The following is a 14,304-nucleotide window of genomic DNA, read 5'->3' on the forward strand; positions in this document are numbered from 1 at the left end:
AACCTAGGGTTATTATAGCGTAAGTTCCAGAATGGGACTTACTATGGGACACATACACGTCCCCCGGGGGAGCTACAGTTCCACCAACCCCACCCAACGCCACCCAAGGCCACAGGTCAAGTCCCCGGCCCGACCACGGCCATTAGACAGCTCATGACCCCACAGGACCATGTATCAGGAGGATGTAAGGCAAGACCTTGACAGACATTAAGTCCTGTCCCTAACCACCAGTCCAGACACTTCAGTCTGACTAGATGAGGCAGGGAATCCAAGGCCTCCTCCTCCCAGGACCTTTGCCTATCAGGTCCCTAGAGGGCAAGGAAGGCTCATCCAGGACCATTCAGAGAGACCACGCCCCTGGCTTGTCCCGTCACCTGAATGCCCTGAACCAGCCACTGCGCAAAGGTGCTGAAAAACGCACGCCCTGAGGCCCTGCGTCCCCAGCCTACCTTGGCGCAGCCACTACACCCAGGACCGTGTGCGCCATCTCAGATGCCGCCACGTCCAAGCTGTAGAAAGACACAAATGTCAACGGTGACGACCAGTTGGCAGCCGAGCATATGTCCTGCATCGACACCCCCTTGTAAAGGGCCCACGACGCAGACACACTCCGAGTAGAATGCGCCCTCAGTCCCGCAGGGACCGCAGCGCCACTACTCCCATATGCCAACTGAATCGCCTCCACAATCCATCTGGACAGAGTCGGTTTAGCCACCGCCTTCCTACGGCCTCGGCCGTAGGAGACGAAAATCTGAGGCGACACACGACCAGCTTTCGTCATCTGACAGTAGAGCCTCAAGGCTCTCACCGGACAGAGACAATGTAACCGTTTATCCTCTGCCGAGGCAAACGGTGGAGGGTGAAAAGCCCCCCGGTCTTGGACATATATGCCAAATTGGGTTTCAACAAAACCCTCTGGCCATCGTCCGAGAACCGCATTCAATCCTCACTCACAGAGAGTGCCTGCATGTCGCCTACACGTTTAGCCGTGCAAAGGGCCAAAAGTAGCGCCGTCTTGAAACTAACAATGCGCTGGCACGCCGTTTCAAGAGGCTCAAATGGAGGCCTGCACAGTGCCGTCAGCACTAAGGCCAGGTCCCATTTAGGGAACAAAGGTCTGTTCACTGGTCTAGCCCGCTTGGCGCCGTTCATAAAACGGCGCACCAGCTGGTGCTTTCCCACCGAGGCGCCATGGTAACCTTCATGGCACGAGGAGATAGCGGCCAAGTACACCTTTATAGTGGAGAAGGCCAAACCCTGATCTAGTCTGTCCTGCAGATAAGTCAGAACGCTTGGCCAAGCGTGAGCTAGAGCGTCTATTCCCAGGGACTGGCTCTCCATCCTGAGCGAAAAGAAGCGCTGGCACTTCGTGTTCTCTCTGGATGCGAATAGATCGATCTGCGCCCGGCCGAACCGGGCCCATATGAGATCCACTGCCCTCTGGAAGAGCGACCACTCTCCGCACCGTGGCTCCCCCCGGACAGCAGGTCCGCCCCGTTGTTCAGGTGGCCCGGCACGTGAATGGGGCGCAGCTGCGCCAAGCGTTGCACGCTCCATAGCGTCATTTCGTTGGCTAGCCTGTCCAGCACAAGGGAACCCAATCCTCCTTGTTTGTTGACATAGCACATCGTTGTGGTGTTGTCCGTTCTGACCAGAACATGACACCCTCTGATGCGGCTCTCGAAGTGTTTGAGAGCCAGGAAGACCCCCAGCAGCTCCAGGTAGTTGATGTGCGCTCTCCTCTGGGAAGAGTCCCCGGGCTGAGTAGCCCTCGTGAACAGCCCCCCAACCTGAGAGGCTGGCGTCCGTTGTAGTTACTTTCCAGGACGCTACGGCGCCTATCCAGACACCCTCGGACAGGAAGGTCGCCTGTGTCCATTGTTGGAGTGACGACACACACTGCGCCGACACTACCACCTTCTGATATCCCATGGAATGCGGTATCCTGAGAGACTGCATCCACCTCTGAAAAGGTCTCATGTTCAGTCTGCCAAGCTGAATCAGGCTCACTGCCGAGGCCATGAGTCCGGCAGCCTGCATACAGGTCTTGTACGTGACCCTGCGCCCCAGGCGCATGGACCTCACGCAAGCCAGGAAACCCGCTATCCTGTCCTGGGACAGGCGCGCGACCATCCTGGTGGAATCTAAGTAAATTCCCAGGAAGGTGGTTTGTTGGGATGGAATCAAAACGCTCTTCTGAACGTTGATTGTGAAGCCCAGGGACTGTAGGTGAGCGATAGCCACCTTGGTGTGGCACTCCACCTCCTCCCTCGACTCCGCTGACAGCAGCCAGTCGTCTATATATGTCGCCAGGCGCAGACCCTGCTGCCGCAGCGGGGCTATAGCCGCCTCCGTGCATTTCACGAACACCCTGGGGCTCAGTGACATGCCAAACGGCAGCACCGTGTACTCGTACACTCTGCCTTCGAAGCCGAAGTGCAGAAATTTGCGGTGCGGTGGGTAGATTGGAACGTGAAAGTAAGCATCCTTGAGATCTATACTCGTCCACCAATCTCCTTGACGAACCTGTGACAAGGGTCAATTGTAACAATGTGTTTTCAATGCAAGCAGATTTTTTGTCTGGGATTACATACTTTTATGTTAGTAAATGAACATATTTCACTAAATGTCACTACATTTCAAAGTAAAAATACATTTAAATAAAAAAATTAGAAATACATTTGAAAAAACAAAATTGAAAAATAAAATAATTCGAATAAAAATACAAAATAATTGTAATTATGTATATAAAACATTTGTAGGTAAAAATGTTAAATTATAAAAAATAAATATTACTTAGTGATGTGCTTTTATTTGAGATAAAGTATGTTAATATGTGTTATATTTACAGTGTTACATTGCCCCCGTCACTCTGACTTATTGCATTAAAAGTAATATTTTAGTCTTGTCCTTACTAGTGAAAGCTTCTACATGGTATTAGTAAATAGGGCACATATATATGTTTCTTAAAACAAAAGATGACTAGTATATTTGAAGTATTCTGTGAATTGTGAAGGAAAATGTAAAAAGTGTTAGTTTTGACACCAGTCTCCCCTACTGTAGGTATGGGTGATGCTTCTATGAAGGAGGGATTGAGAGATTCATGATCGTAAAACCTTTTTTGGGCAGGGCTCCTAAAGTCGGAGAAGCCTAAAGAACATAAAAGCTTTGACATGGCCACGGAACAACAATTTTAGCTGTGCAGTTCTGAACAAACTTACGCAATATACCCTACAGCTCATATTTCAACCACTGCACAGGAGAGGTGTAAATATCAAGAGACGGGATAATACAATTTGATTTATTAAAATAATATTGAGGATTCAAGTACTTAATCGAGGTATGTCAGGTAAGTGATTTTGTCATGAAAAAGTGTCTTTGACTAAAGCAATTACTGCATCTGTACCCTTACCACCTTAGTGGTGGAAAAAAGAACTACATATTTTTTACTTAAGTAAAAGATACTGCAATGTAGAAATACTCTGTTACAAGTAAAAGTCCAGAATTCAAAATTTACTTCAGTAAAAGTACAAAAGTATTGGTATCAAAATGTACTTAAAGTTCCAAAAGTTAAAGTACTCATTATGCAGAATATCCCATTTCAAGTTTTTTCAAACGTATATCTTTTGAAAATAGTAGATCTACAAGCTCACAATCGGCTATTTTTAAAAGTACAAAAATGTATATAGGGCTGAAGTGGTCAATGTATGTTTTGTAATAATAATCTAAATCTACAAAGTAACCAGTAATTAAAGTTTTCAAACAAATGTAGTGGTGTTAAAGTACAATATTTGGATCCGAGAGGTAGTGGATTAGAAGTAAAAGTATTGGAAATTGGAAATACTAGTATAAACTTTAGCGATCAGGCTTAACATATTACCTTACTTCCCCAGAGGACCCTGCATGGCTAATAAATGGCTAACTTTTCTATTTATTTTTTTTGATGGGATGATATAATTACACCATAGACCAGGGGTCGGCAACTTTGATGATGGAGAGGGCCACTATATTTCAACACTCACTCCAGAGGGCCACATTGCATATACTGTCGGGCCATTCTATGTCACACAAAAGTAGCCAAAGTAGCAGATATACAAGCTCAAAATGCGTTTGAGCTTGTAGATCTGCTATTGTTGCTATTATTGAATTGGAATTCTGATAGTTTTTTTCATGTTTTTGAATTGTATTCCTGAAAAGTAACATTTTTATTTAATTTCAAATGCATTTAGTTATTTATGTTATTACTTATGTTAACTTCATGAACTTAAATACAAATACATTGGACCTAAAAAAGACAATAGAATTTTAATATAATAGTCATTAAGCTACCAATATAGACTGTAAGTAATTAAAGCGGGTCATGTTTGCATGTTTGGAATTGTAACAGCTGAAATCAATAATAAATCAGTATTCCGATATTAACCTGTGGGCCGCATTAAGTGAAGGCGGGGGCCGCATGTGGCCCCCGGGCCGCCAGTTGCCAGACAGTGGTGGTGATAGTGATGGTGGTGGGGTGGGGCGTTGCTGATGTTCCATTGAAAAACATGACTGAAAACGAGCATCACTGTCGCATGTACAGATGTATTGCCTTAGACAGGAAGAGATGTAGGTGTGTACCTTGTAGCTTAACCGCTCTTCAAACACTACCTGACAGGAGTCATTTCATGTATGATTTATCTAAATAGCAGTATTAGTTTAATTAAAGAAAACATAATTGTTTAAACTGGTTGTCAATTCTTAGTCTCTTGCTAGGGACCACATCTAGGATTAGAGTTGATGCATTTGAGCTGAAGCTTGAGTCAGACATCTCAGAAGCAGAGGTGGAGCAATCAGAACATTCTAAAAGAAATTTTAAAAAGTTGGCTAAATAATTGTATTCTGTAGGGTGTAGAGTACACAATGTGCTTTTCAAGGCAGCACTGTTTGTCTCAGAGCAAATTACTTCACATAAATGCATTCATCCACCACTGTATAATCATCAAAAAAACCTAGAACATGTTCCCTTACAAAACCCATCCCCACTATGAGTTCAAATTTGATGTGCCATGATATATGCTTAATGTTACCTTTTTCATGGAACTGCAGAAAGTCAAACCGTCCTTCAACTTCATCCAACTTCACATACTTCTGCAGTTGTCTCGTCTGTACTTCACCTGGACCAGCATTTTTACTCAGACCTGCAAAAACACAAATAACTACAAATGGAGCTTAGTTACGCAGTAGTTACAGTAGGCTACAAACAAAACAAAGCTTTGTTTTCATCCTTGTGAATTGCTAAAACGTCATGTTAAAGCATGATAAAGTTGGAGACTTCATTGGAAAAAAAATTGTTAGAAAACAGTGCTAGACAAGCTCCCTTATCATAGTGTAGCAACAACTACTGTAACTGTCCCAGATGGAGAGACAGTGGTTTCAGTAATAATTATAAATATGTTTGTTTATGTAAAATTCATGTACACACTGGGTTAAAAAGATTCATTTAATTATGAATAAATAGTACTAAAAGTTACAATAAATATATTAAAAAGGTTTATATAGTACAAGATTTAAGGTAAAAACACTGTGCCCATTGCTTGGAGGGTTTATGGTAAATTGGGCAGAGTCACATGGTCAGAGTGAAGCTTGTCAATCAAGTCAGAAGCAAGCAGAGCTGACACAGAGAGGTCACGTCTTGAGAAACTCCAGAGAGAGAGATAAAATTGCTATAGTTCTGCACAAGGTTCAAGAGGCGCACACGGTAAATGTTTATTGCATTCTGTGCCTTTCATTGATTTGTGATGTATTATTGTGTGCATTGTTATTTGCAAGTTAAACTTTGTTTGAAAGACTTCACTGTAAGATGTCAATAATTGGATGCACCTGTGTGGACTGACTAATCAGAGGACTCTGGTTCATAATGATTATGGATTCAACTGAACAAATGTATGTTTTATTTCTTTGTAGTTTTCACGGTGTCTTGTATGGTGTCTGTATGGAGGAGTTTGGAGAGTTATGATGGAATAAATACCAGAAAAAGACATCTGTATGATGCGTGGACATTTGTTGAACCTGGGGCAGCTACAACTACCTTCATTGACACCACACTAACAGGATCGGTCAGGATCTAATTTTACTGTTTTAAAGTAGGCTACACACATAGCACAATGAATTAGAATGCTATGGGGGTGAATAAGAATAATGTTCATGGTTTGTAGCCTTTAGAGACAGACAAACAGACAGACAGACAGACAGACAGACAGACAGACAGACAGACAGACAGACAGACAGACAGACAGATAGATTTCAGTGCATTTCTGTGAAAACCAACCAGCCGTTCTCTTCCTTCTCTCCTATAGATTGTTTTTCGTTGTTTTTTAACCATTGCCCTGCTAAAGGGGCTGAGGTGGAATAAATATAATAAATAAGTGGCGTAACGAGGCAGCAGTGGGCCCCGGACACGGGGTGTTCACAGTGGGCCCTCAATCAGCACCCCCTCCCCCCCCCCAACACAAATCTGCAAAGTTACCTATAGTATCCCTTTGAGGTATTTTTACTTTACTGGAGTATTTCCAATTTTCATTACTTTTACTTCTACTCCACTACATCTCAGATACAAATATTGTACTTTTACTCCGCCACAATTATATGAAAACATTAGTTGCTAGCTACTTTGTAGATTTAGAATATTATTATTACTACACACAAAACATGTGTCACATAATAAATAAGTATTTGCATGCATGAAGTAATAAATAAAGTAATACATATTTGCATGGATAAAGTAATTGCAAAAACTGCAGCTGCATCCTATTAAAGAAGCTTTCCCCTTCATCTATAACTCAGGTCCCGTTTAACTGAACATTTCAACAACGTGAGGACCCTTTCCGGCGGAGTCCGGCAGCGAGGCCAGACACACCATGCGCTGGAGAGGAAATCCCCGGTGTGCGCACATCATCATCGCCGCGGCCGTGCTCGTGGGCATCCTCGCCTTCGTGGCCTATCATCCTGGACTCCTGAGGAGAGAAGAGCATTCAGAGGGCACGCCGCCCGCCGGGCCGTTCCCCTACATCATGAACCGGGCCAACAGATGCCCAGAGGGCGAGGCGCCGCCGTTCCTGGTGCTGCTCATAACCGTGGAGGCCCATCAGGTGGAGCGCCGCGACGCCATACGGCGCACGTGGGGCCACGAGGGGAGCCCGGGGGCTCCGGGGGGTCCTCGGGTCGTGCGGCTGTTCCTGCTGGGAGCGAAGAAGGAGGAGGAGGAGGAGGAGGAGGAGGAAGGCGAGCCGCGGGGACGACGCCTGCAGAGGACCTTGGAGTCTGAGAGTCTGAGGCACGGCGATATCCTCCAGCAGGACTTTATGGATACCTATCGCAATCTGACCCTGAAGACCCTGATGGGCCTGAACTGGGTGGCCAGGCATTGCCCGCGGGCCGGCTACGTCATGAAGACCGACAGTGACGTTTTCGTCAACACCGAGTACCTCGTCCGCGAGCTGCTCAGACCCGCAGTGAAGCCCAGGAAGAAGCTCTTCACGGGTTACGTCTGGCGGGGAGAGAGGCCGTACCGGGACAAAGACAGCAAGCAGTACGTATCCAAAGACGAGTACCCGAGCGAGATGTACCCCGAATTCTGCTCCGGGACGGGTTACGTGTTCTCCGGAGACTTGGCGACGGAGATCTACGGAGCCTCTCTGAGCGTCCCTCGCTTCAGCATGGAGGACGTGTACGTGGGGACGTGCCTGGGCAGGCTGGGGATACGGATCACGCCGCCGCCAAACCAGTTCCTGTTCCTTCCTTTTGAAGGACTGAGGCCCTTCGACAGGGACAGGTACAGCCACCTGGTCACCTCTCACCCCGTCACATCCACCGAGATGCTGGACTACTGGCACCGCCTGCACCCGTAGGAGAAGAACACAGAAGCTTTCCCATTTTATGCATATCTTTTCAAATGGGGGTTCGCGGGCTAATATGTGTCAATTTGGGGGTCCTTGACGCAAAAAAGGTTGAAAACCACTTTAAACCAATAAGACCGGGAACGTATTACATCAGAAAGTGTTCAAATTACACTTTGGGAGTGGAATTCCCACTCCCAAAGAAGCTGAGTTGGGTAACGTACGACACTGATTTTATTCAACTATTTAAAATAACTCCAAACACTTTTTTTTTTCCCAATAGGATTTTTATTGATTTTCTGCATTTTTTTAGACAAAGACAAAACAAGACAAAACAGACAAACAGCTCAGCTCAGACACGTAAAAGTATCAATACTGCAAAGTAGAAGTACTCTGTTACAAGTAAGAGTCAGGAATGCAAAATTTACTTGAGTAAAAGTACAAAAGGACGCTATTGTTAAATTAGTTTCGGCTAGTTTCGAGTAGGGAAGGACGACGGACACGTGAATCCCGCCCACTACATTTGATTGGGTAAAGCGCGGCCTGCTTCCTGATCTGAAGGCACGGCCACTCCCACACAGTGTGCACACATTATGACGAACCTTCAGGACAGATTCCAACGCCAATGCAGGATCTGTTCTTGAGAGATTACAATTAGCCGTCACCCTATATTAACTCATTATGCTTGGGAACCCCTCAAGGACCCCTGGGGGTCCCCGGACCTCACTTTGAGAACCAATGTATATGTATCTAAATGATCCTTAAAGGCTGCAATCGGACCTGTGAAAAAAGGGGCCATATGAATGCAAATGAACACTTTTGTCTGAGAATTGACGTGGTACACTTATGTTCTATATGCTCAGCTGGCTGCACAAACATTGCTTCAATTCATAAATGAGTCAACTCTCTCTCTATCTTCCTTAATTCTCCCTCGGGGATGAATAAAGTACCTACCTCTACATATAAAATTAATATAATGAAATAAAATGTACACCACAACACCAGTGATTGCTTTAAAAACACTTTAATTCTAACACTTGGAACACACCTGAGTAAAACAGGTGCACAATGATAAGACAATATAAATATACTTCATACATTTTGTCCATGTCTTTTTTTGTTGTTGTTTGCCTTTGAACTCCACTGACACCAACTCATTGAAGTAAATAGAACAGCTAAAACGGCAACCGAGAGAGACTGCAAAATAATATAATAATATACACAACCAACCAATCATCAAGTAGCGACCTATTGAACACAGTTCTTAAAATGTAAAGTGAAGCCTGATTTATACTCCGTCGTGTGACAGTGTCTTACGCCAAAAATAGACAAATCTGCAACAGTAGTTCTCAAACGTCTTTGTGGCAAGGACCCCCATATTGAAATATATATATGGACGCGGACCCCCAAATCTGAAAATGTTTTGTGCCAGGGGGACCCCCAGAGGAGAAGAATTGTGTGTAGAGAAAGCCAAATTATTCCAAATTCCAAACACTTTCAAGATTTTTCTAAAATGTTCAAAAATAGCAGATGCACAAGCTTGTATAACGTGCTACTTTTGAATAGCCAAGCTAACACATTTAGCTGGGGACCCCCTGCAACCCCTCCAAAGACCCCGGCTGGGGGTCCCCGGACCCCACTTTGAGAACCACTGATCTACAAGCTCACAAAGCGCGCGGGCATCACGTGTTGTGAGGCGTCTATTTTTGGCGCGTGAGTGACACCTTTGCAAGACGGAGAGTCGAAACCAAGCATCGTGTAAAACTTCTTTTTCAACTGTTGACACTCAAACGATACAATAAATACATTGACAACAATGTCACACTTTAACCCTCTCTGGGGTCTATTTGAACTATTTGTGTTTTTTTCCCCCCGTAAATTAATACGCTATACTTGATCATACTAACAGCATCTCCACAAAAGCATCCAAAGTAGCAGATCTACAAGGTCGAAACGCGGCGCGAAGCGGCGCGTTTCGACCTTTGTAGATCTGCTACTTTTGATGCTTTTGAATTTGAATCCTGAAAAGTCACAGTTTTGGACATATGAGGTTTCCACCCGACAGAGACGATATATATACTGTATTAGATTGAACTCTGAATCACATAATCCTCAGTGTTAATTTAAATGTGTAAAAATGCACACTCATGAATAACATTAACATGACCCCAGAGTTACTGCAGCAGTGATATTTTTTTGTTAAAACACTTGTTAAATAACTCTATATTCTGATAGTACTCATTGCTCTAGAGTGTTTGTTCAGTAACAGGAGTCTTCATGTCTCTCCAGCTCTTTAGTGAAACATACATATTCACGTCGGGATACCAATTTCTATCCAATCAGGAGAGAGAACCCGTGAAGGATACTAGGATAAACAAGGGGAATTGGAAGCGATGACACAAAGTAATGAGCAGACACAATTGGAACTGGAACGCTATTAGAATTGAAGCTGATAAATGGGTACACACTCTCCCCTAATTGGCTGAAATTGGCGACCCACCTGAAAATGTATTTTCTGTTTATTAAAGAGCTGGAGAGACATGGAGACTCCTGTTACTGAACAAACACTATGATTACTATCCGAATATAGAGCTTTAACCTTTTTTTTTTAAATAAACTCGTTTTAACCAAAAAAACTCACTTAATGTTTACCTTTAACCCCCAAAATGGACCCTTGTACAGCATGTCAATCACAGTTAAACTAACACATAGGATTATGTTGCGTTGGGGTCTCCGTCAGAGAAACAAAACCAGTACAAGTTCAAATGCAGGAGGATACCATTCTTTGCTGTTGTATACACAGCAAAAGTTTTAATGGATAAATTAACTATTTCTACAGCTACGAAGGTGGTTATTTAAAATTATTAAATATTAGTTTGGCACCAAATCCTGGGCGGCGGATTGAAGAGTTTGACATCGATTTGACGGCATGATGTGAATTCAAATTCATATAAACTCAGCTCATGTCGTGTGTGTTTTGCTTCATGGCGATCAGTTGATACGAACGCTTATTAACTGAGTGGGACAAAGTGACATCATCAGAATATGGCTGGAGACATTCTCACACACAGAGAGAGAGAGAGAGAGAGAGAGAGAGAGAGAGAGAGAGAGAGAGAGAGAGAGAGAGAGAGAGAGAGAGAGAGAGATAGAAAGAGATACAAACAGAGAGAGAGGGAGTGACAGCTTATATATGAGAGAGCGAGAGAGAGAGAGAGAAAATGGACGTCTTCCCATCGAAGACACGTTTGGCACGCTTTCTCCTCACTCCTGATTGGCTGTTCCTTGATTTGCTGCCCGTCATACATTCTTCTAACACACATAACCTTAACCTTTACTATAATGTACATGTACTCATGTATCTTATATTATATGTTTCTTTATATTCTTTGATCTCACACACACACACACACACACACACACACACACACACACACACACACACACGCAACCACACACGCACGCAAACACACGCTCGCACGCACACACGCCCACCCACACACACACACACACACACACACACACGCACTCCTTCAGACGACACAGGTGCACGGTAAAGTCCTCAGTGTCACTTAAATGACAGCATCTGTATTGTGGGGAAAGCTTTCGCCGAAAATAGCAGGTGGACAAGCTCAAAAAGCCGCTGCGACGCGTTGTGAGCTGTTTTCAGCGCAAGCTTTACCCACAATGACAGAAAAGACACTAGTACAGGGCATAGCAGTGGCGGCCATTTTGTGGTTCCACAGACATTTTTCCCCCCCATAGGATTTTTTTTTTTTTTAACACAAATTATTTTTGTGTTAAAATCTCTATCTCTATCTCCAATTAAGCCATCCAGGCTCCTGGTGTTTTTTATATTTATTAAATAAAGTATATCATGTAATTAAATATTCAAATATTCTTTGACATAAAATCAAATGTTTGATGGTCATGATTCAACCATGCAGGAGATCCTGGATGGCTTTGGTTCCAGGATTAAAACAATTGATATGAATATTTTCATGGGAAAAAAATGAATGGCTTTCTATCTGTGGAACCACAAAATGGCCGCCGCTGCCATTCCCTGTAGAGCCCTGAAGGGACTCCCGCTCAATGGGGTTTTATAAGTGCGTTAACGAATTAATTCAATGAACACTGATGATTTGGTGGTATCATATGAACGAGGGGGGGGGGGGGGTTGGGGGGACATCTTTGGGGGGACAGACAGACATCATTCCTCGTCCTCGTCGCTGTCCCTCATGGTCACCCCCTGCAGGCCGTGGCCCGTCTTCACGGCGGCGGTGGCCTCCTCCACCGTCAGGCGGTTGTAGACGGTCTCGTAGCTCTTGTTGTTCAGGACGGCGTCCAGCACGCCCTGCAGCCGGAAGTCCCGGTAGCTCTTCTGTTGTTCAGGGGGGGGGACACAAATTCAACCCCGTTATTATGCCATTTCATGAACTCATTCAATCAATCATCCACTGCCAGTGATTTTTCGATTTTCTTACCCTTTCAAGTAGTCACAGAATATTTATCTCCAGTATGATCAATCCCTTGATGGTTGCTAAACACGGAGGGTTTCACTGCTTCCGCGAAAAATAGAAGAAGAAATGTCATCATGACCTCCCGTTCACTTGTTATACGTCGTTGAAAATAGCATGTCTCGCCAAAAACAACAGGAGCCGAGATACAGAATATTTCCTAAATACTTTAACCAGGAAGTGAATGGAGCAGTAAATCTTTGGAACACATTATCTCCTGGTTCTGTATGCGAAATTAAAATAAAATAAATTACATTTTTGTTTTTAACACATCGAGTGCCGTAAACGGTCCGGACCGTTTTTGACCCAATTTTATTTTTATACGTGGGGCCCACGTGGGGCGCTAAAACGAAACATTGGGATCATCCAAGGAGTTTCTGAGAAGGAGAGGCTGGATGTGGATCCATGTCAAAAATCCTTCCGTCGGCCATTCTAATGTTAACTCCTTAACTAAAAGCTTAATATCTCCATTTCTTTTTAACGTGGTGGAAGCGAGCTGTTTTCGATCGGCGATCACGCTGCAATGGAGGATCGCGTTGGAAATATTATTGTTCCAGGCGTTAGTCGGGACCCTCCGCCGTCTCGCGCTTACGCTTGTTTACATGCACTTCCGCGTCGGGGCTTCTACAGCACGAAACATATCAACGTAAGTGGATGGAAGAAATGCAGGCACTGAACGTATAATATTTTAATAAACCTCTGGCACCCAAAACAAAACGTCCAAAGTCATCAAAGTCGTCCTATGGCAGTGAATGAGTTGATCTATAAAACAAGAACGAAACTAAACACACTGACACAAGCACGTGGTCAGGGTTAGCGTGTGGGTTTGATGGATTTTCAGCTGTCAGAGTCCATTATGGCTCTTTGTCTCGTTGGTTTGTGTTACTGTTAAGTGGTGTGTTACTGTTCATTACAGCATACTATGAAAAGACTAACAATTAAGCTGCTGCGTCTCACTTTTTCCTCAACCTCTCAGCGGAGATGAAAAAGTCTTTCTTACATTCCAATTTTATTTCATCACATTAGCCATTTGAATTTATTGCGCATATTTCTTGTTTTTCATACCAGTAACCTGGAAGCTGACTGTATGACGTTCTGCATAGTAGTGTATATCTGTCTGTTTTCTTAAATGTCATCATGATTTGAGTGCGTGGGGATCTCATTTTAAATAAGCCACTGTGCTTTTATGAGCGATCCATTTTAGACTGAGGTTTTGTATTGTGAATTGTACTTCCATGTACTGTTTCCATGTCTTTTCTAAATAAAGTATTCAAATCAAATCAATCATCAATCAAAGCCCTGTATATTAACCCGTTGAACAGCACTGCAACAATATGATAACACCATTCCTTTTTATAGGGCTATATATAGAGGTGTTTGCTTGTACGTAAATGGTGCATTTATATAGCGCTTTTATCCAAAGTGCTTTACATAGATTGTGCATTACATTCACCCATTCACACACACATTCATACACTGCCGCCCCGGTATAGTGGTGTAACAAGACATGTTCACATATTTTGTACGTCTGTTGTGTACATGGACCAATATTTTATATCTATATTGATGCTTGATGGTAATCATTAGGTAAATGTGAGAACCTATGTTGCACCGTCGATCCGACTGATATGCCCATATATGCAGATCGCTGATCAGCATATGCCCATATATGGGCATACCCACTTTTGTGCCCATGTATGGAGCTGACTGATTTGTTTGCGGGGGACTTTAACTCTTTGCCTGCCACTGACGAGGGAACTCGTCAGATTCTGCCAAGGCGCAGCCTGCCACTGATGAGTTCTGACGAGTTTTGTGTTTTCAGTGGTTTTCCACCAGATGGCGCTGTTCGCTACTCTATGAATGATGCTTTCCCCGCCAGATCCGGAATTGACGTTATTTGAAAAAATAAAAGCTTG

General features: G+C 43.9%; 2 protein-coding genes across 2 annotated transcripts in view; one reads left to right on the plus strand and one right to left on the minus strand.

Moving 5' to 3' along the window:
- Window positions 1–3,272: 3,272 nt before the first annotated feature.
- On the plus strand, window positions 3,273–7,886 carry LOC311047051 (beta-1,3-galactosyltransferase 2-like; the record flags this gene model as incomplete). The annotated part of the gene is made up of 2 exons (XM_084059634.1): window positions 3,273–3,349; window positions 6,823–7,886. Exon 2 carries the CDS (start codon window positions 6,897–6,899, stop codon window positions 7,884–7,886), a length of 990 nt encoding a protein of 329 aa, XP_083915760.1. The 5' UTR covers window positions 3,273–3,349; window positions 6,823–6,896.
- A 2,002-nt stretch (window positions 7,887–9,888) lies between these two features.
- cadps2 (Ca++-dependent secretion activator 2) overlaps window positions 9,889–14,304 on the minus strand; it is a 377,866-nt gene continuing 373,450 nt past the window's right edge. The window contains exon 27 of the mRNA XM_084058851.1: window positions 9,889–12,252. Within this exon, the coding sequence (XP_083914977.1) occupies window positions 12,082–12,252 (171 nt within the window). The 3' untranslated portion in view covers window positions 9,889–12,081. The remainder of the gene's footprint in view (window positions 12,253–14,304) is intronic.

The sequence above is a fragment of the Gymnoscopelus microlampas genome (genome assembly GCF_963454915.1).
Source record: "Gymnoscopelus microlampas genome assembly, chromosome: 6".
Classification (NCBI taxonomy): domain Eukaryota; kingdom Metazoa; phylum Chordata; class Actinopteri; order Myctophiformes; family Myctophidae; genus Gymnoscopelus; species Gymnoscopelus microlampas.